A 24,122-nucleotide genomic window follows, 5' to 3' on the forward strand; every position below is an offset into this window, starting at 1 on the left:
CACTCCGCCGTGTGCAGATGATCTAAAAATAATGCCGTTGCCCGACTGTTGTTTGAAGTAGTCACTTTTGAGACAACATTGTACCCATTCGAATGACACTGTGACCACGCACTGAGGCTTGTGGCCCATACGCAGGGATTTTCCACTCTTTTTCCCAGCATGCCTTTCTAGGCAGTGCTTGTCAGAGCTGTGAGTAAGGGGGATTTACCTTTAAGAAAGCGCTGACAGGTTCAATCTCAGAACACAAAGACTCAGTAGGCCTACGCGTATCTGTCAGATTGATTGGAATGATACTCAGATACTGCCAAACACTCAATAATTCACAGCCGTTAAACTGAAGACAGAGAGAGGGAAGATTACCTAGTAAACAGCCACAGAAGTGGATGCATCACTATATCATATCAAATTCACATAAGGCTCTGGGTGATGTCGCATACTGCCTCAACTTACCCTATGGACCTTATCTCACTTTTTATGAAAGTGCATGTTGCATATGACCTTTTAGAGTCCATGTCAATATGAACAACTGAGTGAATGCTGAAATTTCTATCTGAGACAGCTTACCACTTACAGTCACCTCTGTGGCCTTAAGATTGCTTTCATTGTCTCTGGATGCATTTCTTTTTAGATCACTTCTAAATATTATATATTAACGTTTGTTCTTATATATGTTTCTTATTCTTTTTACATTGAGTCATTTACTATAAAATATTCTCATAAAAATGCATATTAGTGTTGATCTATAGGGTTTGGAGTTGTAGGTCTTTGCCACTCACAGAGGATGTGGGTAGGAGTTTGCAGTGTGAAACTGTATGCACACTGAGATGTATGCCAACACCTGCACAGTAATGTAACCACAATGACAATACTGGTATGCTTATATTTATCACATTATGGAGATCATGCCATTTCAGTATCTTAAGCGTGTAAGCATGCTACCATTTGGTGATAAGCATTAAATGAGAAATACAAATAAACAAGGAAGAACTAGTGCGACTGATTAGAATATCACTAGAGGAAAAACATTACAAGAGTTCATCTTTAGGCGAACAGGAATGTTGGCAGACGTCATGACAAATTTTTTACCTTCAACCATGAACCTACATGGAAATGTCAAGGGGACCACCAAAGTCATTAGATTACATCCATGTGGAACCACAAATGTCAGTATGAAATTACTCCTGGTCAATTCACTGACGTAGAGAAATTTCACTGGATACAGTGACTTTGGCCTGTCTGTCGCCCCAGAAAGGTTAATAAACCAGCAAGGGTTGAGTCCAAACCATCTGCCAAAGTTTAGATATTCATCTGACAATTTTGGACACATTATACTCAAAACCATAAATGTCAATCTCATTAGAGCGGAGGAGGAAAAGTTAATTGCTATCATTAGGATTCACCCACTGGGGGCCAGTAATGTCTTTGCCAAATTTCATTTTAATCCCTCCAATTGCTGTTGTGACATTTCAGTCCCTGACCAAAGTTTTGGCAACTGCTCAGGGTTAGCACCTGTTGGATATAATATATGAACAACTACGACATTGTCATACTCAATAAAATATGTATTCTTTTGTAAGTTTTCAGTAAAAGTATTGATTTTGTACTTTTTTGTGCTGAAGTTGTCAGATAGTCATATTTGTACTGACTAAAAGTGAATGGAGCCTGAAGTTGTGGAGCTAGTTACTACTGTATGTGCATACAGGGGAACTGTCACTATTGTAAAGTCCATGTAGGCATCAAAATTCAACAGTGTTTTTTGTTCCTAGGGGACTCAACCAAAATGTTGGATTTACTGACCTAAGCCTGACACTCAGCCCCACAGTTGATGACAAAAATGCCAAGTTGGCTTGAATCCGACAGGACCCTCTCTGAGAATCTGTCGTACATTCCTCCTCTATTTTTCATCATTGTTACATGTTGTGTTTACAGAGACTGGGGTTTTTTTTACAACGTACAACTTTGGATTTGAACCCGCTCCAGCTCTAATCTGCAACATCCCGTATTGTTTTTCTGTGGTAGCCCAGGAATGATTACCCAGTAGGAGGCGTGCTACATAACTAGCGCAGCAAAAAAAGTGCGGTTCATGTTTTTCATGCTTTTCAGCCTGATTGCCGCCATAGGTTATTATTTCAAAAGTTCTTCTCCATTCTCTGGAGACTTGAACCGCACTCCAGAGAGCTGACTTTTACTCAAACAATAGCAGTGTAGTCAGTATGTGCTGTGGGTAGAGCAAACATAATTTCTCCCACAATGCCAGGATCTCCAACACAATGAAGTCACGTATCAAGTTTTCCTCTAAATTCTTCCTCGTACGGCACGAGGCATTGTTGTACTGTGTCACAAGGGACAGATATTTACAGTTAGACAACCAAATGCCCTTTCCTCCAAAGTGCACTGGCAGCCTGTGATTTATGGACAAATCTTCAGATGCTCTTGACTTATCCAAAGAATTTCTGAACAGGTAAAATGCGGGCCGTTTATTCAAAATATTCAAGGCCACAAGACCTTCACATATTTTTGTCCAAATCAACTTATTTACCAACTCTGTTATTGGCGAAACAATTTTTTTTTCTACATCTGTCTATCTTCCACCTCTCTCCTTTTCTGTCTATTTCTATCATCACACAGCATCTGTGTAAACAGTCACATCTGCCCTCTAAACTTGTCAGGAGTGCTCTTACGTAATGTTTAGATTAGTCTGCAATGAGTTTTCTCTCAGTGTAATGCAACCCAGGATCTGGGCCTCCCATCATAACTCTTAAAAGTCAGACTGAGAGCACCTTGACGTCCATATTTCAGCTCTCTGCTCTGCTGCTTCACTCTTCATTTTGGTGTTTATCACTTTTTTTTCCTCCATATCCCTACTACTATTTTGTGGTCGTGTCTCCTCAACTTGCCAAAATAGTTATTTAATGAAGGATATATAGTGGAACTTTGGACTGACTTTGGGTTTTGCAGTGAAATAGAGTCCTGTAGGAGCGCTGCCAAGATATTAATTTGAGGCACTTGCCAGAAACAGCTCCGGCAGGATGCTGGTTATCCTGGAGGCACAACGCCGGGCATCGCTCGCTGAAAAATACACCAGTATTATTGAGTGCAGCAGAACTTTCACCCTGCTCTTATAGCCTTTCCTGGTTTTTACGTATGGGGCAGCTTGATGAGTGATGAAGCAATTAGAGCAAATCTGTCCTCAGCTATTCATCGAAGAAGTAGGCTACGTTCATTTACACTGGGATTGTGAGGCAAAACAATAACTGGAAAAAGGAATAGAGCTGTGCACACTACAGTCCATATGTTTGACTTAAGGACGTTTAAATGTCTTTACAGTAAACTAAACTCTCTCTCTCTGTCTGCATTTTTGTATACTCTTGGCAGACAAGAGTCACTATGCTGCCAAAAGTGGTTGTGATGTTTTTTTTCCCCCCACAGTTGAGCAAAAGGTTTGTCTCTATATCCAAAATGTGTTCTTAGGGCCAGCAGGAGGGGGGACTGCCAAAATGCATTGTGCAACCGCTGTAATCTGAGAGGTGGGATAGCCAGGGGGAGGAGAGAGGCCGGCGCAGGCGTGGGTCGTCTGGTCCAAATCGACACACTCCACACACGCACAGTGTGCCAAACCAACAGAGTCCCTTCCAGCACGCTAAAGCAGATGTTGCCCTGTGATTCATGAGAGGAGCTGGAACAGCGCAGCACAGAGGCAGTGTGCTGTTAGGCAGAGCGGTTGGGATGTTTACATAGCAACGGGAATCCTTGAGTGTGTCTAATTACAGGTCTGCTCTCCCCCCATAGTGAAACCTTTATCTTAACAGGGCTGTCAAGGAGGAGGCAACCATTCTGTCCGTTTATATCTCTTGCTTATTAAACAGAGGTCACCCTAGTATTACCCACTTTAATGAAAAGCCGTGTCGAAATTGAATTGCGGAGTATTTACATACTGATTTAAGTAAATCTTACTCACGGGCTTTGATATTTTTCTCCCTCTACTTCTTTACATACGCCCCCTCAACCAGGAGCACTTGAATGAACCTCAGCAGCCTCGGTCTCGTGTCTCGTATTTTATGCTCAGGTTCGTCATTTCATGTCAGCCGCCCCTTAAGAGGATGCTTACGCAAATCTGCAGGAGTAAACTGAATCCAGCCCCCTTTCCTTTCTATCTCTCCATAGTTCCAGTAAGCAGGCGTATAAATAATTTAGTTCAGAGCCAGTAATGAAAGACAGCTGGGGTGATTGTGCGTTTTCCATTGTGTTTCACAGCCGCGTAAAAAAGAAAAAGGAAAAAAAATGGAAAAGAAAAGAAGAAGCCACTGGAGCTTGGAAGAGTTAGAGTAAATGTGGAGTGTGACTTCATTGAAGAAATAGAGAATAATGATAAACACTCCCTCTCTTCACTTAACCTTTAAAAGCAGCAAGAATAAATATGCCCCGCTCTCATGTTGTAATGGCTGAGGTGTGCAGTCGTTTATATTTCCCAACCATGATGACCAGTGTTAGTTTAAAAGAACTTTCGTTGCCTAATCACTTTTGTAAAGGTGCCAATTTTGGAGTGGAGGACTCTTTATCTGCAAAATAATATGGGATGCCGGGTGAAGGTTTCCAGGTGGTGTCTTTCGTCAGACCAGCCCCTCTTGGGGCCTCACCTTCCCCAGTCCATTTCCACCAGATGAGTCCTGCTGAAAGACCATGTCCTAATTTTGGAAAGGTTCTTTGGAAAACAGGAGTGTCTGTCCAAAAAATGACAGCGGGCCCTTCTGTGAACCTGATATTTGCCTCAGATCACAAACACACACAATTGGAAATACTTTTGTTTTCCATTTGTTTTTCAAATTTTGATTTCTGATGTGTAATCGAGACAGGATTTGCTTGGTTACTGTAGAAATAAAATATAAATCAAATGAAGCAGTAGTCATAGATGACTTGTTGTCTGTTAACCGTTCACTCACCCTTTTATTCATCACACTCTTTCCATTTGTCAACAGTCTAGTTAAGAGGCCGTCCTCCCCTCATCCTCTCTGTACTGTATATTGATATATAAGACAGAATGGCATTTGACAAGTCATTTTTCTTCTTTGCCCCGTCTGAACTGAAGCCCAGTGGAATGTAGCCCTTTCCAACTGGTTTGAAACTGCTCTCGGCTTTGCCCTTTCCCACCTCTCTGACTCGCTCACACAGGGCTCACACACTGGCACAAAGGCCCAGCATTGTTTCACTCTTTGCTTTCTGTTGATGGCAACCTGCTGCTTCTCAAAGAACCCTGTTATCGAGTCTGAGTGATGATGTTTCTGTAAAATATCACAGGAACAAAGACATCATTTTTTCATTGGTTGCTATTTGATTGATGTTGAAGAAAGAATGTGCTTGGTATTATAGATTTAACAAAATCCTAACCCCGCACTAAAACTATTATACGAAGAACTTATAGGTTTGACTTATTCTGCAGTTGGCTTAGCATTAGACTTGAAAACTGTAGTGGTATGTGCTAACTTACTTAACTTTTTTAAACATCAAAAATGATATATAGTGATATACAGTGGTTCCCAACCTTTTTTGGCTCGTGACCCCATTTTGACATCACAAATTTCTGGCAAGCCCCGTTAATCAAGATGCGCCAGCTTAGATTTTATACGTTGCATTTTATTTGACCTCGATTTATATTTATATAGTGAAAGTATAGAATACAGTTGTTTAACATTGTCTGTGTTGTTTTTAATCATACTTTTAAAAAGAATAATAATTACTTGAAAAAATTATTTTTATCAGTCTTTTTTTATCAATTACTAGACATTTCAGGCGACCCCATTTGAATTCTAGGCGACCCCACGTGGGGTCCCGACCCCATGGTTGAAAAACACTCTATTAGTATATTATAGTAGTGTATATAGTGATGCTTTCCAACCTCCTTTGACCAATCAGACAGTATAGAGAGTTTCTTTTTTGCTCTTCCACCAGCACAATCAAGCAAAATCAAACAAACATTGATCATCTGCAGCTGGTAGGAACAGTAATCGGCCTAGTGATGCTCTTTTCTATTACTGTGTAGCTAATGTTAGCATTAACAATTGCTTACTCAGAAAAGTAAACAATGATAATGAGTTTAGTGTCAAAATAAATTAGCTAGATGCAGCACGCCCCATTTCATAATGCTATTTTGCAACAATAAGTCACTGTAGCGTCCCTGGCCTCAGTTCAGTACTAGGAATATTTATAATTATAATAATAACTAGAAAATTTCCTCTCGGGAAATTTTGAATGGGCCGCGGGGCTACTGCCGATTTTGCCATCTCTGTCAACATGGGAATCAAACCCACGATCTTAAGGTCAAGACAGAGCTGATCAGACAGACACATGATCATCTTTCTATAAGCACTGATATGGAGGAGCTGTAACCACATTAGGTTACCTGTGTGTGTGTGTGTGTGTGTGTGTGTGTGTGTGTGTGTGTGTGTGTGTGTGTGTGTGTGTGTGTGTGTGTGTGTGTGTGTGTGTGTGACACCAACAAGGTTTAACTTTAAAACCAGATGAAATCATGGTTTAAGTTTAAATTCTGTTGCACGTTAACTGTGTTTTTAATCACATGAAGGTGTGTGTGTGTGTGTGTTTGTGTGTGTGTGTGTGTGTGTGTGTGACTGTAATCACATGAAGCTGGCTCTAGAGTCTGTGTGTGTGTGTGTGTGACTGACTTGTCACATAGTTAGTTAGTAGCTGCATCCTGTGTCAGTCTGATTTAGCTGTGTCTGTGTTTATAAACATTTTAAACGAGCGCCAGGTGGATTGTTTTATGAGTTAACGAGCTCTGGCCTGAGGATCAAAGAGGTTACCACGGCGATAGGGGCCCCCGCAGGCTGAGACAGACAGAAACGTGGAGAAAAACAGCCATTTTCTGCCTCTCAACCGGTCTCACAATTAGGGCCTTGCAATGAGAAAACGGTAACTCCTATCAGAACAAAACACAGATCAACGTTGCTCTAAGGAATTACTGAAAATTTCGGTACGATTTGGTGTTTCTACAGTAAATATTTTGGCGACGCTGGGCAGTTTTAAAACATCAGGCCGTTCTGCTCCTCTCAGAAAACAGAAAATATTTGTATTGGACTCAATGAGGAGCAGGGACAGACGTGGCCGCACTCAGAGGCTGATTCTGTCAATTCTGTAAGTCTCTCTGATATTTTGAGCACATGACATGAGAGATAACAAGTTTGTCTTACAAATTCTGAAAAAATTATGTCTGTAGAGTGTAAATTGTGGCCGTGGTCACAGTTTATCCAGAAAAAATACAGAATGTTTCTTCACTCTCTCCCACTCTAACCCGATGATGTCACGCACTCTGACACGAACATTCTGTCCAATACACACCCATTATAATCTCATAATTTCTCCAAAAATGATCATGGTCATTGATCAGGGGATTGATCAAAAACTATATGACCTATCAAAAGTGGAGTAATACGACAATACACAAGACTTGTGTCTACTGTTTAAAGTTTAAATGGAGTCTCTAGGTGAAAGTATGCCTGAGCAGTAGACTTTTGTTTAAACTCCAATGATTGGTCTTTTTCGCTCTTTTTTTCCCGCCCGTCCCATTGATCTTACATGCAAAAATTTTTGCGCAGTAAATCGCGACTTACGTCGCGAATAATTCGTACACTGTTGAGAAAAGTAATAGCACACCGATCCCGATCAGGACGCACATTTTGATATATAATTTGTCCTGCAACTCTTCGAGTTGCAGGACTAGTAGCGAACCGAAAGTTGGCCAGAAGTGGAAAAATAACTAGAAAAAGCATTTCCAAGAATGGAAATGTGTTTGTGACTGCTGATAGCAACTGAACGCTGTTGCAGAATTAGCAAATAGTGCAAGCAGTGATCACCATACAAATGTTTGACCAAGGTTGGAATCGAACCCACAACCTCATGGTCATTAGACTTCCACTCTGCCTCTAGGCCACGGTGCACACATAGTTGCAGAGACTGTTGTCTGTTAATGATCTACACTGTCAACATCAAGAAAGCTTGAGAGTCAAGCTTGAATGACTTAGAATGAAAATTTCTGTGAATTTCAGGCTGAGAGCAGCAGTTTCAACATGAAGCAAGTTATCAGAAGTCAACAGAGGACGACTGGGAAAATAATTGCACTATAATTGTTGTTGAGGCAAGATTTGAACCAGTAACCTTCAGGTTCTCCAGACCAGCAAGCTAACCACTAGGCTACAGACAGAGACAGTATGTGAGGGGGTAAAGAAAACCTTTGATAAGAGGATCACTGGCTTCTGCTTAAAAAAAAAAGTAAGTAATCGAACCATGACCTCATGATCAATAAACCTTTACTCTGCCACTTCGCCACAGAGAGCACAGACATAAGCCATGTTTCAGACAGAGTTGTGGAGAATTTCTCAGCATTGGGCTGAATGAGAGCAGAGAGCTCCCTGGCTGCATTTAAAAAATATTTAAAATTATTATCTAAGTCTCTTTGCATTTTTGACCAGAATTTTAGCCAGAAGACAAGTGTGGCTACAAAACTGGAGAAAATAATTTGTCTAGAGTTTAATTTGCAGAAAAAGTTAAATATTTGAAAAAGTATAAATAGTTAAAAAGAGAAAAGTAATGCCGATAAAGTTCAAAAAAAGCTGCACGTTTTGATATATGAATTGTTGAAATAGCACAACACCTAACACACTAACCATATGGCCCCAGAGAACCTGAGTTACATGAGCTTTATACTCTATGAGGAATCAAAGACTGTCCAATGACAGGCTGAATAATTGGAATCAAAAGTCAAGCAATGAAGTGAAAAGACTGAGGCAGGAAATCGAACCCATGACCATATGATCATTAAACCTTTACTCTGCCACTCGGCTACAGAGAGCACACTGCTTTCTAAAACTGTTGTCATTCATTGTAATGTGATGATGTGCTGCAAACTGGTATGAGTAATCAAGGAGATAACAAACACCTGTAACCAATTGAAGGCGGGGGAGGAGAGCAGAATTCAACATAACATAACAGAGTTCTTCCCGTGGATTCTAACCAGTGACCTTAGGGTTGGCAAGCAGTTACCCTACCCCCTACACTACAGTGGTGTTGTGAAGAAGAGAGGTTGAGACTTTGATGAATGTGAGATTTTTGTGAAAAAAGTTAAATATTTTAAAAAGTATAAATAGTTAAAAAGAGAAAAGTAATGCCGATAAAGTTCAAAAAAAGCTGCACGTTTTGATATATGAATTGTTGAAATAGCACAAAGTATGAAGGACTAGAAGAAGACCGTAAAAAGGCGGAAGAAAATGGCCAAACAGAAGAACAATAGTGTGACTGCTTCAGCAGTCACACTAACTAGGAAAAAATCCACACAATAACAGTAGTGCCCGGGCTTCGCCCGGGCACTGGTCCCTGCAGCTATTTCATAGCTGTTGGGACCAGTGCCCGGTGCGATTGCCCGCGGCCCTAATAATAATTGTATATTCATACATCACTTTTGACAGCCCAAAGTCACAACAACATAACAACAAACAATATAACAGAACACAAAAACGATAAAAAACAAGAATCAGAAGACACCAAAAATATGAAACAGTCAGAATAAAATGTATAAATTGATCCTCTTATAAACACAACAGAAGATTAAATATCTTTGAAATTGCCACCATCATCATCACCACCACTCCCACCACATCTGAAACCATATTCAGCAGCAGCAGCAGCAGCAGCAGCAGAGAAACCTGACCATAATACCATTCAACTTTCAACTTTCACTTGCTACAACATGTGACATAATCTTGAAAGTTAGCTATAGCAACAATCACAACTGTTCTTGTCCTGACATAAAGACAGTCATTTAAAGATTTTTCACGTTTCCAACTGAATGTACTGTTCACTACCCTTCCCATGTGATTTTTTATACCACTGTTCATATGAAATAGTTTATATTGAGGAGATCTGGCAAGGCAGATAATCCAGCCTGAAATGAAATGAGGCTGATATCAAGAGGGACAAGACAAATGCCCTTCAGGCGTCCATCCCTGCCTCCCCCACTGAGTTTGCATTTTTGTGAATGTGGATTAGTTGGTTGCTCTCAAACACCCACCAAGCTGCTGTCAGTAACTTTTCTTCGCAGGCATCTGTGATTGATGAGTGATACGCCCTTGAAGCAGCAGGAGAGACGTTGGCTTGTTTATTTAGGAGGGGCGGTTCTGCTCGGGTACTACAAGTACTAACTGCAGTGTGCCGGATGAGCTGATGGCTGATGCACTCCACTTTATGATATCTCACTAAAGACATGTCTGCTGGAGAGCTTCGACAACACACTGTTATAATGATGCCAGTACACAGTTGGCACCACTGCAGCATTTCATACTGCCATTGCCAATCAAGCCTTCACTCGTCATAAAGAATAATAATCCATGTTTTACATTAGTTGGCCACATCTGATTTAGGTTAGTGATACCAGTTTGTGCAAATATTCGTTGGTTTTAACTACTTCTAGATGCACAAACAGTCAATTCTTCTTTGGTGACTGTGTTGACAACTTTTTTGTTCTTTGATATTATAGGTCCAGACAGCATATGTCAGCACCCATCAGTGAAGACATACATTGGTATAGCCCGGCCAGTAAATATGCACACATTCTCGGTCTCTCCCAGCTGTCTCACTTTACACAGTGGCTCCTATGTTCCTCTGGGAATAAGCCTTGTCATCCATCTCTTCAAAGCCCCACTGATTTACTGTATGTCTGCATTTAGAGGTAGAGAGGAATGTACCCACTTCCATCTCGCCTCTGGGTTCATTTGCTGCTTGTAATTGGCCATGTACTTTTTTTTTTTCCTAATGCTGATGGCTTAACAACAGGTGCCCACTCCATCTGTCAGGGCTGATGAATAATAACCAGACTCACTGTCTGTAAGAGAAAAGTGTTTTTGTTCCACACCTTTCATTGTACAGAAATACATGAACTTACTCTATCATTGTCAAATGAAGCTGTTTGATAGTGTTTAAGATCAGTCATTTACAGGTGAACCTATTGCCATGATGTGTGAAACCACAGGAAATGTTTTATAATTTCAGTTTACTGCGATCTCTTTAGACAGTTTCATCTTTCTGTCCAGCCATCCAGATAAGATGAGATCAGAGTTAATCAATGTTCATTTATTCTGGGTTTTGCCTCTCAGGCAACAAAATACCGATCTTATCCTCTTGGTGGGAAAGAGTAAGACAATGCTATGCTTCTCAGAGTTGAAAAAACTATACTTCTTACTCCTCAGCTTTTTATTGGGGAAAAAAAAAAGAAAATGGAAAACTGACCTTTTAAGCTATATATGGATAATCTTGTTTTTGTTATGTTGTTATAAAGCATTGATTGTTTTATAGATTTGTACGTATATACAGTAAATGCAGGAAAAGCCATTGACTTTTTCCTCTACTGTGCCCAAAACTAATGCCTTTGTAAATGAGAGATGCATTTTTCCTTTGTATTCTGTGCCTTTGCTGTTGCTGAAGCTTTTAAAATGACTATAATTTATTGTCTGAACACCTGTTAACATACTTAGGCTTTGCCTGCGCATATCTGCACTTGTGTTTTTTGCTCCCACATAAACAGACTAGAATCTATTGAAACCTCTTTCTTTTTACTGTTTTTTCAATTGTGTGCCAGCTGACAAGATTACAGTTGATGAATCTACCACTGGAGAGTGTTTGGGTGATTAAGTTACAGGCAGGTTTGTGGGGATATCTGACTTGAGATTTCACACTTTGATGGGAGAGTTTACGACTTCCCTAATGGCGTTCGGTCTCACTCCTGCCCTCCTCCCTTCATCCCATTCCAACTTCCTTCTCTTATGCCTCCAATTTTACAGTCCAGAGATAAATCCTTTTCATAGGCGGACCAATGAAGTGAACTTACACTACCCTTATGAAAGGCTTTGCTCACTTCCTGTAGTAGTGGCTCAAGGTTCAGGGGTGAGTGGGCTGCGCTAATGTCAACACTGCACAGCTAGTGATTCTTTAGTCCAAATCCCCTTAGGAAAACAAAAGCGGGCAGAATATTACGTTCCCTAAACTGGTTTGCGTGGTTCATGGTTCATGGGAATCATGCCCTGCAGTTAAAAGACCACAGGATTCATTTAATCCTGTGGTTCATATGGGAACTGGGATATCTTTGATAGGGAGCAGATATTTGAAACAAAGAGGCCCTTCTGAGCTTCTTTGTATCTATTGTAATTAAATTGGCCTTATTGTATCTTTGCATTATTGGAGAAATGTATTGTACATGCATTAAGGTTCATTATTGTCTTGTTTTTCTCATGAAGGGCATCATAGCATTGCTTTTATGAGGCAGGTGTTGACATCTGTGAAGTTATCCTCACTGCTTTGACTTTCTTATGCATTTGAAGAAACTTAATCAGCCCGCTTGCTAGAGGATACTGGGAACTTGACATGTGAGGATGTGTATACACACACACACACACACACACACACACACACACACAGGGGGAAGGTTCTGTTTGTTTATCTTCGGAAATGGCTTTGTGGGAATATCAGATTTGTCCCTAACTGGCACACAGACTGACATCACTTCCTGTACCCAAACCTTGGCTCAGTGCCACTGTGTGGAAAGCAACAAAGTGCATTCTCTGGAAACAGAGGCACTTATCTCTACTAAGATATGAGAGGAGTCTATTGATAAATGCACCAAGCAGTTGGGGTCCTTTTATGTACTCGCTCAAACTGAAGTTTGAAGACACACAGCTCTCTTTTCAATTCAATGCCCTGAATAAAAATATGTTCACTCTAGTTTAAACAGAAGGTCACAGATGCTTTGATGATACACTATGAATGATACATCTGTCAACATCTGAAATTATGATTTTGTCGGTCAGTCAAAAGAAAAATAATCACCAACTAAAAGTTTCAGGTAACTTTACAGCTGAAAGAGATTTTCCCCATACAGTTCTACGTAGCTCTTAAAATGTGGTGTTGGTCTTTTGTGGTATTGAACTGGAGAATGTTAGTCTGGACTATTGATCAGATAAAAAAATTGCAATGGAGGACGTCAACTTCGGGCTTCAAGAATTTGTGATTGGCAATATTTTAGTCATAGCATTTCATAGGCCAAGCAAAACAGCTCCAACTCTAATACAGTATGTGATACTGAGACCACTGAATCCATTCTGTTGGTAGTGTAATCAAACATTACCTAATATAAAACCTTTGGTAGTATGACATCAGCCAGTGAGGTATTCACTTCAAAATATAAGCGTTCATTGATATACACTATTCAGTCCAAAGTACAAACACAGACTTTGAAGCATTACAAACTGATTACAGCATTGTTTCTGTTATACATGTAGGCCTTCTCAATTTTTAGAAAGACTTTTTGTTCCAAAATTGTCGCAATTCTCCCGTTTCCCTGATGTTTTTGCAATTATTTTTATATGCGTGACAGGTTTTGGTTCTTCAGACAGATCATTGTCAAGAACCGTCAAGACGAAAATCAGACGACTGCATTATGTCGGTTTGTACAGTGATTGGTGTCTTCCTCTCTGTGGTCTCTGAGGTGTGAAAATGAAAGAACTTCTGATCACCTTCATTTTCTTGCATGCTTTAATAGTCTGGACTGACAATCTGTTGGATTGGAAAGAACATCTGAAAGAGATATTAGTGCTTAAATCACAAAGTGGGTTACAGTGCAACAGTAGCCTGCCAAGTACCTAAAAGTATTTTTGCAGTCTCTCCCTCTTTAATTTTGATTTACTAATTTTACTTCACAGGCGAGCCTAAATACATTTTAGGTAGTTATAAAAATAATAACAGAAAATAAATTCATGTGGTGTTATATCCAAAAATGTCACATCCAAAGTTTCTAGAAGACCACCATGTGTTTGTTGTTGTTAACCCCCCAAAAAGGCTAAGTTAAAGAAATTGACACTGAACTGCGTGAAGAGGTGTGTAGTAGGAGAAAACGAAAGAAAAGGCTTTACAGTAACTGATGCATACCAGAGTTAAAATGTCATAAACGATCGTTCGCACTGTCTGTTAAACTTTTATGAGTTGGCACTAAAAGGTAATTTCTTCTCTGGAATACATGCTCCATCCTGCCACCAAGGTGAGTACTGATTGGTAACGTACTTTTTGTGCAATCCTGCTGACAAACAAAGAAAAATACAGGTTAAACCATCACCTCTATGGTGAGGTAATCAAACTTTCATTTAAAAGCATGTGACACTAGTGCATTCAAGACTTGCCCCACTTGTCTTTTTTGATGTTTTAGCAGCATAAAAAACTACAACAGGTGCTCAGTTTAAAATGGGTTGTAGGCCTACTTAAATGCCCCATGATTCATGGTAGAGTGCTTTTGGCATAACCAATCCAATAACCCATTGCTATCTCCTATAACCTCAAAAGCCACACACACTTCTACTTCCACACACTTCCACTTTGCTGTATTTCTAATAAAATGGTGCAGTGTTTCACACAGAGTTAGATTCTTCAGTTGATTCCACATATTGTGACTGGCTGGTGAGCACATTCCTGACACTCTGATGCAGTTCACACAGCGAAATATTGGCACAAATCAACAACATTAGCAATATTCTGTGTTATATGATAAAAAAAAGTGTGACTAAATCTTACATTTGTAATGAAGTTAGTGAATTAACGGGAAACATCAGGGAGCAAGAAGCTTAGTCCATTATGCATGGCGTTATACACTCATGTCATAAAGAAGAAAGGCTGGAACGTCAACTGAGGAATCAAACCAATTCTGAATCTTTATTCCTTGAAAACTCAGCTCTTTTGAACACTGTGCTGTATTTTGATTATCACTTCTATCTCAGCTTTCTTTGAAAGGCTTTAGCTGCATCTTTTCAGCAGCAGGTTCACTATTTTCCCCTCCTCAGTTACAGTTCCCATTAAGAGACCCATATCTGCTATGTGTTACTAAATTCTAACATCTGATTTCCATCTGTTTGGCACAATAAACCAAAATCTGGTATTATTACAGCGTCTTTTATTAGTGTGTCTGTTGCAGTGACAGTATTCAATACGTCTTTTTGTAAGATACTGAATACTGTGTTGATATTACTTATTACCAACATTTAACTATACACTTGTATCATTGTAACTAGTAGTAAGGAGAAAAGTATGAAGTAAAATGGTGTGAGCAAAAATCCAGCTGAAGTCATTTTCACTTCCTGTGCTCACCTACAGTCAAAGACTGAAAGCAGTGATGAAAGTTTGTGATCTGAATGAGTCTGTTGTTTTTTCCACTTAGTACTAACTTTCCTCTATCTTCTCACTTTCACAAGTAAAACCACAACACCCTTTTACTTGTGGTTTTTCACATTTGTTGTACTTGTCAGTCCTAATGCCATGTCATTTTGAAAGTGGGTTGTTGCCACCTGTCCTCCAAGACAGGACAGTCCTCTTTTTGTCTTTACAAGAGCAGATTTCATGCCTAACGTGGTGATGGTGTCCCCAAGTAGATCTGCAGGATTCTGGATAGTGTCTGGAAATCTGTGGATTGATTTTGTTGGCTGAATAAATTCTGAACTATTTCTGATTCTTTGTCTGTATGCTCCATGTCTGGCAGCTGTCGAAATGCCCCCTGTGAGCCCTGTTACAACACAGGAACATCTCCTGCAAAGTGTTTTGTGTGCGTGTGAACCACACAGCACAACAAGCTGTTGGAGGGTCAGTGGGTGGTACCCAGTCTACTTCAGTTTGCTTTGTTTCATTTTTTTTTTTCTTTCGGAGTTTCAAATCTTTCCCTTGTTCAAACAGTGTCAAAAATCCCAGCATGCAAAGCTAAAAGAGCAGATGTGAAGGCGTGAGAGGAGTGTGTTGAATCTCCATGAGGCATTTTTTGAGATTCTAAATAGACTATTAAATAGAATAATGTCCACAAAAGCAGATATTTGTAGACCTCGAGTTCTTACCTTTAAAATCCTATTCAACCTTTTCCACTCAAATAACTTTAGGTATTTGAATTGTGAATGTGACTTGACCTCACAGCTGGGCAGGAGGGAAAGATTGTGGTGATGATGAGATGTTGTTGTTAAATCTGTTCAAGCAGATCAGGGGCTGGGTGTCTTGTCTGTGTCTGATTTAACCTGACACAGATATGTGTATGAAAAATAGCCACCCATGAATGTTAACAAAATTAATGATTGGGATTAAAAGTCATGAAATGTATATAGATAGAGCATTGTGTTTTTATGGAAGTTTAGAGATGCAGGCTCCGTTTGCCACAATTGGCCGGACTGAGATGGATGTATAGTGTTATGCAGGTATGGTTCAGTTCACAGTGCTTCAGATATCATGGTTTTTGCCAGACCCTGGAGAAATGAAGCGTTTAATCTCATCACTTTATTTCAGTATTTTCAAAATTATGTCTAAAAATGCCGCTGCAATTAGCCTGCATTTAGTAATAGATTGTTTTCCTGTAATTTGCTGTGGTTTGGAGATATTAGTTCATATCTTACACTACAGTCATACAGTCAGTTTAATGGTAATTACTGTGGTACCAAAATAGTGTGGTAATCTACAGGATACAAAAGGGAAGGATGCATGTAATATTTTTGGATATACTTAGTGTTACGCTCTCTGTTGCAGAGTTGCATCTCTCTGAATGTATTAAAGGACAATTCCGGTCGAATTCAACTCGGGGGTGTATTTTCATATCATTTTAGGTCTAAAAGAATGAATCTGAAGATTTTCAGTTTAATCGCTCCTGTTTTGCGGTAGTTGCGTCTGTCCGCGCATCGCCGCGGCAGCAATGAATGGGAGTGGATGTAAGTTCCGCTGTTTAGGCTGTTTCCAGCCCTCAAAGCCGCAATTTTTTTCCACAGACAGCGTCAGATGGAGACTCAAACATGCACCGAGAAGTTTATTTACTTCAAGCAAGCCGACATGTTTGTAAAACTAGATCTAATTCAAAGTCTCCCGGAGTCTCGCGCGAGACCCAGTTGCCGTGCGCGGTGTGTTCAGGAGCAGTGGGAAAAGCTACCGTTGTGTCATAAACACAGGAATATCAACTCTTTACTTGCGTCAAGTAAAAACAACTTCTCGGCGCATCTTTGAGTCGCCATCTGACGCTGTCTGTGGAAAAAAATGTACACTTCAAGCAAGTAAAGAGTTGATATTCCTGTGTTTATGACACAAGCGGTAGCTCCTACTGCGCCTGAATACACCAGCACTGCAACTTCGGGCTCGCGCGAGACTCCGGGAGACTTTGAATTAGATCTACTTTTACAAACATGTCGGCTTGCTTGAAGTAAATGAACTTCTCGGTGCATGTTTGAGTAGCCATCTGACGCTGTCTGTGGAAAAAAATTGCGGCTTTGAGGGCTGTAAACAGCCTAAACAGCGGAACTTACATCCACTCCCATTCATTGCTGCCGTGGCGATGCAGGGACAGACGCAGCTACCGCAAAACAGGAGCAATTAAACTGAAAATCTTCAGATTCATTCTTTTAGACCTAAAATGATATGAAAATACACCCCCGTGTTGAATTCGACCGGAATTGTCCTTTAACTACATTTCTGATATTACTGTTGCAGCTCTGACACCAGATTTACCATAAGACTTTGCCATATATGTTGTCTAAGGAGGTATTTGTGGTATCGTTTGCAGAGTGTCTGGTAGGCCCAGGCTGGGCTTGTTTTTCTGGCAGAGTGAACAACAGTTTCTCTCATTCCTCTGCTGTGGGCGTTTGGCCTGGCCAGCTAAAAGGCACTTGCAGCAGCTGGACAGGACATACTCTGTACTCTTTGGATGACCGAGGAAACAGAAAAGGTGGCCGGAGAGGAGGGGAGACAGAGGTGGGGGAGAGAGACAGACAGACAAGGTGACAGAAGACACAAAGCTGTGGCAGGGAGAACAGATGCAAGCCCTACTTCCTCCATATTTTTTTTTCTGTCCTTTCAGGTTGTAGGCTAATGGCAATGGCATATGTGATGGGATTAGAACTCAGCTGGCTTCAACTGAATGAGTGGTGAAAGCTTTTGTCCGTTGCTATGTTTCATTTTGAAGTTTTTTTCCAGACACAATACACAACCGTACATTATCAAAGTAAAACTAGATCTACATACTCCTGTATGATTTGCGTGCAGTTTTTGTCAACCAACTCAAACAAACATAATTGGTTCATGTGAAAGTATGAATTCATTGAATTTTGATTAAAATTACTATTATATGTGTTATATAGTACCGTATATGTCAATATGTTTTTGGAACAGCCAGTCTTCACCTCTGACCACCACTCTATACTGGTACCCTAAACCATGACCAGTGCCTCTTGTGGCTGTTACTGTTGGTGTGGATCCACTTTGATTTGTCATCTTAAAGGAGAATTCCGGTCATTTTTGACCCCTAAATCGTTGTCCTGATGGTCACCCAGTGTTGGGGGGAGCAAAAAACGTGACTAAAATTGATGCAGGCAAACTGGAGTTAGACCATGGCTACCCGGACATTACCACTGCACTGCTCGACCATTTAACAGAGGATAACAGAACAGGTCTGTGTTAACAACTTAGTTTCATCTCCCTCAAATTGCCAAAAAAAAACCCCGAATACTTTGGCGAAAAGTGTAAAATTTGTTCTGAGGCACAAGACAAGTGCTCAGTGATAGTCCCTGCCAACATTAGTATCTATTTTTATTCATTTTTTTGCTGAAATTACATTTTGTTCTGTTTCTAAAATGTGAAGAGTTTATCCTCTGAGGATCATGAATTTACTCAGTGGATTTCAGCAATCCACCTTTAGATTTAGCCATTTCCTGTACATGAGGGGAAATTCTGGCCTGATGGAGGCACTCGAGAAAGGGTAGGGAGTCGTTTGAGAAAACTAGGGTTGATCCTCTGGGGGTCATGAGTATGCAGGATATGTATGTATTTATTACAACGTGGTCAAATTAGTCATGTAGACAACAAGTCCACAAAAATGATTAGTGGTCATCCTCGGAAGGGGGGACGTGAATATCTATTCTTGTTTCTGTACGCATCTAGGTGTATGTGGTGATATTTCTCGCTTTGCTTTGATCAAAATATAAAAATAAAACCTAATATTAACCTTGACAGGATGGAGAAAAACAAGATCACAAAGCCCCACTTCTCTGTCCATGTGGTATCCTTTTCTTCTTTATGCGTCCCTTTTCTGTTGGATCTGAAAGCACGGACGAAAAAATCAGATCTTTGCCCAACAAGTATCGTAATCTTTTGGCAGTCTCCCAGAAAGAACTTCGTTTTTCTTTGTTTGTCTGGCAGTTGTTTGTTATTCTCCATGTGTGAGGGGAAAAAGTGAGTTGGAGTGCCCTCAGACCTGTTTGTGGGAGTGAGGCATGATGACATGGTTAGAGAGGGAATAGGCTGCGGTCCTCTGGGAGGAAAAGGGGGTGGGGGGTTAGGCGGGGGCTGAAATACTGATGCACCACAGGTTTTTGCCATTAAACTCAGCTCTGTGCTTTTATCACTATAGCAAGACCATGCCATATTTTAATATATGTTTGCTCCCAAAAAAAAAGAGGTTCAAAGTTAATCTCTATGGGCTTGGAGTGAATTCACAGGCAGCGCAAAGTTCAGGTTGAGACATATGTCAGGGGCTCGTATTTGTCTCAAGAGACAAATATGGGAACAATAAAGCATCTGTGTTTTTCTCACAACAAGGGGAGGAAAGCTATGCCATGATCTTGTGCATAATGCTGATCTAACATAGGCTTATTGGACATTACGGAAAGTGAAAACAATAGCTATGTGTTCTGCGTGCACGCGCACACACACACACACACACACACACACACACACACACACACACACACACACACACACACACATACACTTACACACACACAAAAAAAAGAATTTCCCCCCTAGCAGTACCCCTTTCTCTGAGGCACTGTTTTTGGAGTCAGCTGGGGAGAATTTAACGTTGTTATCTAGCTGTCTTTCACTTAGACTTTAATTATTTCCAAATGTTCCATCTGATTGCTATTGGCAACCTTTGCGTCTTCAGTGTGATGTGCTTGAAATGTGAGCGGGGCCTTGGCTGGCACAAGGGTGTGGGGTGAAATACATGGTCTGACCCTGAGAAGAAAAAAACCTGGCCGCAGACATTCTCATGATGACTTTCCAAAAGGAAAGAGGCTGTTTAACACAAAACTATGCGCTGTGTATGTTTTGTCACCCTTAACTTCATGCGAGATGGGTGTATCTGCAGTTTACATCCTGAATTTGTTTAAGTGGGTCATACGGACATTAAACGCAAAGGAAGTTTACACACAGGAAGATCGCAGGCTGTGGCCAAGCTGCTAACCACCTGAAAGCTTGTGGAGAATCAGATGTCCCATATCACGCAAGAGCTGATACGAATGTTAAGAAGAGTAACCCCCGTAAATATTAGTGAATCTGTGTTTGAGTCAAGTAAGTCTGGACATTTACAGATCACTGAACAGTTCATTACAGCTGACTGTGGAGTAGACACAACACAGATAGAGGGGCCAACTGACTGGGCTTCAGTGTCATTGTATCATGCTGAGTGTTGCTCTGCTTGATTGACCAAGCTCAGTCACTGTGTTTCTTTTTGTAGTCGTGACTGCTGTGATGTCCGAGAGGTGAAATGATAGCACATACTGGAGCGTAAAAGACAGATATTAAGTGAAAGCCGCCCTACAGATGTTCAACTATTGTTGGAATACTGATGCAAATCTACTATGTAACACTGAGAAATACAGCATTAATGTACATTGATGTACAATTTGCTGGTAGTTTGCTGATTTAGTGAGCTTGAAATATGCATATCACAATATGTAGTGTAAAATATTAAAGGGACATTGTGTAACTTCTCCTGTTATCTATTCACGAAAGTCGATTATTTCGTTCAAAAGTACGTTTTTCATTCATCAATAATCACCCCATCAACAAACTGAAGTGTTCTAGTAAGCTCTGAATTTGCCGTTCATATCGTTCATATCTACATGGAGCGGGTAAGCTCGGTGCTGGCTGCCATGTGGTGTCGCCATGTTTTTACGTTCAGTGGCAGCGTGACGGTAGGAAACCACGGAAACTCAGCGGAGACACCGGAGCTGTCGGCTCAGGTTGAGGTGGCGTCTGTGAAAAGTCACCGCGGTAACGCAGTGAGGAGGAATGGAGCGTTACACTGATGCTGCATTCACGTGCAGTCGGGCAGACGGCCGTCGGTAACAAACCAGATGTCATTTTAGTCAGAGAAGTTGAGAGAAGCCGGTAAAACGTGGGCCATGACAACATTGTCATGTGTATTGTTTTGCCTGGTGCTGACGGACCACTTGTTTACATAGAGGCTTGTTTATGCAGTGGCTGTCGTCCGTCTGCCGTCTGCCCAATTTCACGTGAATGCAGCATGAAAAATACGATGGAGTTGCTTGCGATACACAACTGCACCACTAGATGGGAGTAATTCCTACACAATGTACCTTTAAAGCAAATCCACCATCACTGACAACATGCACCAATAAATGGTCAGAATATATCGTTCCGTGACAATAAGAGACCATTGTGTACATTAAAGGAAAGTGTACATAGAGCTTTGCATAGATAAGTCCACATCATGTAAGACGGGGTGTTTGAATCCTGCACATGTTGTTGCCTGTGGTACTTACATTACTCTCTCCCTCATCACTGCAGGGCCGTTGGTTCGTAGCCCGTGTGAGCTGCTGCCAGTGGGGAATGGACACCCGGTGCAGGCCATGTCGAACAGCTTTACCGCCATATCAGGATGTGCAAGCAGGGGCACGGCCAGCCTCCCTCAGGAGGTCCACATCATCAACCTGAGAGGACATGCTGCAGAGGGACCAGACAACTCTCCGGCAGAAGTGAGTCATCTCTAGTAAAAGGCAGCAAACTTGAGTTATATTTATACACCCATCATCAACTCTTCACCAAAACCAGTTAAAGGACAATTCCAGGCGAATTCAACTCGGGGGTGTATTTTCCTATCATTTTAGGTCTAAAAGAAGGAATCTGAAGATTTTCAGTTTAATCGCTCCTGTTTTGCGGTAGTTGCGTCTGTCCCCGCATCGCCATGGCAGCAATGAATGGGGGTGGATGTAAGTTCCGCTGTTTAGGCTGTTTACAGCCCTCAAAGCCGCAATTTTTTTCCACAGACAGCGTCAGATGGCGACTCAAACATGCACCGAGAAGTTTATTTTCTTCAAGCAAGCCGACATGTTTGTAAAACTAGATCTAATTCAAAGTCTCCCGGAGTCTCGCGCGAGCCCGAGGTTGCCGTGCGCGGTGTATTCAGATGCAGATGCTACCGCTTGTGTCATAAACACAGGAATATCAACTCTTTACTTGCTTGAAGTGTACATTTTTTTCCACAGACAGCGTCAGATGGCTACTCAAACATGCGCAGAGAAGTTTTTTTTACTTGAAGCAAGTAAAGAGTTGATATTCCTGTGTTTATGACACAAACGGGAGCTTTTCCCACTGCTCCTGAACACACCGAGCATGGCAACTGGGTCTCGCGCGAGACTCTGAGAGACTTTGAATTAGATCTAGCTTTACAAACATGTCGGCTTGCTTTAAGTAAATAAACTTCTCGGTGCATGTTTGAGTAGCCATCTGACGCTGTCTGTGGCTTTGAGGGATGTAAACAGCCTAAACAGCGGAACTTACATCCACTCCCATTCATTGCTGCCGTGGCGATGCGGGGACAGACGCAACTACCGCAAAACAGGAGCGATTAAACTGAAAATCTTCAGATTCCTTCTTTTAGACCTAAAATGATTGGAAAATACACCCCCGAGTTGAATTCGCCTGGAATTGTCCTTTACGTTTGGAGCTTTCCAGCTAAAATAGATCAAGCATTCAATGATTCTCGTAATGCACACGCAATCTCATCATTTACACTCATCTAGTGATTGCCATTTCCAGCCCAATGAAGAGTGCAAGATGTGCTTCACTTGATATCTCCACCGCCCTTGTTTGCTCAGTTTTAATCAGCGACTCTTGATTCTGGCTGCCATTCCTTTCACCTCTTGCTCAGAGGAAGCATGCAGCAGCAGAGCAAAGACCTGGCACAGTGACATTCATTAGCACATCCACATGAGCAGCTAACACTCTAGCTAACTGGGAATGTCAGCACTAGTGTGTCACCAAGAACACAGGGGTAAAGGACCCAAACGCACACACACTGGCCATGGAAGGTGAAATAAACACAAATTAACTTAATTAAAGCAACACAAAACAAAGAAAAATGACTGGAACCTCCAGGAAAGTAAAAAAAAATTAAGAATAATCTAAAGGAGAAATAAAAAAGGCGGCACAGATGCACCAGCAAAGACAGAGGGGAAACACAGAGGCTACTGTAAATACACAAATGAGAAACAAGACACAAGTGGGGAAGCAGATGGCTGAGATACATGAGAAAACCAAGAGCAAGTTATGAGACATTTGAGAGAGACTTCAGAAAATAAAGTGGAATTGCAACAAACACAAACCATGACAGCTAATCAGTCAAAATGCCCTCCCCCGTCCTTTTTTCCTCTAATTTGCACATTTCAGTCAACACACAAATGAGGTCTGTGACAGTGCACTCAACATCTGTACCATTGACTCCCGTTTGCAAATAATCCCTCTTCTGTGTAGCAGACTAAGCAGTTTATATTCAGGAGTTTGAGTGGGAGGTTCTGCACAGCTAATAAGTCACAATAGCTTTCTCCATTTTGGACTGAAGGAGTCTATGTTCCCTCAGCCTCTGCATCATTCCAGTGTGATATGGTCAAATCTATGTGCCAGAGGACATTTAAAACTTGCACAGATTTACAGTACTTGGGATTTTGGCAGCTTCACTGAAATTTCGTTATTAGCTTCAAAATGTTGTCATTTGAAAAAGCTGATGAGCTTATTGGGAAAAAAAAAACAAAACAACCTTTGTTAAAGCCCCAGTATGTAACTTATTTGGCTTTTTATTAGCAAAAATCAAATATTGCTTTCATAAATACATATTTCACTGAAGTCAAATCACACCCGCATACAAATGAAAGCTTTCTCGTACCTTAGAATGAGTTGTTACAAGTCGTTAACAAATACATAAATGGGCGATGCACCGAACCGAGGCTGACGAGAGAAAGACGGTAAAACGTGGGTCAGGTAAACAATAC

General features: G+C 41.0%; 1 protein-coding gene across 1 annotated transcript in view; it reads left to right on the plus strand.

Moving 5' to 3' along the window:
• tgfbr3 (transforming growth factor, beta receptor III) overlaps positions 1–24,122 on the plus strand; it is a 75,366-nt gene that overhangs the window by 5,523 nt on the left and 45,721 nt on the right. Inside the window, exon 3 of the mRNA XM_085773540.1 lies at positions 21,643–21,830. Coding sequence (XP_085629666.1) covers positions 21,643–21,830 — 188 coding nt within the window. The remainder of the gene's footprint in view (positions 1–21,642; positions 21,831–24,122) is intronic.

Source organism: Trachurus japonicus, chromosome 4 (genome assembly GCF_045865225.1).
Source record: "Trachurus japonicus isolate A0001 chromosome 4, Traja_1.0".
Classification (NCBI taxonomy): Eukaryota; Metazoa; Chordata; class Actinopteri; order Carangiformes; family Carangidae; genus Trachurus; species Trachurus japonicus.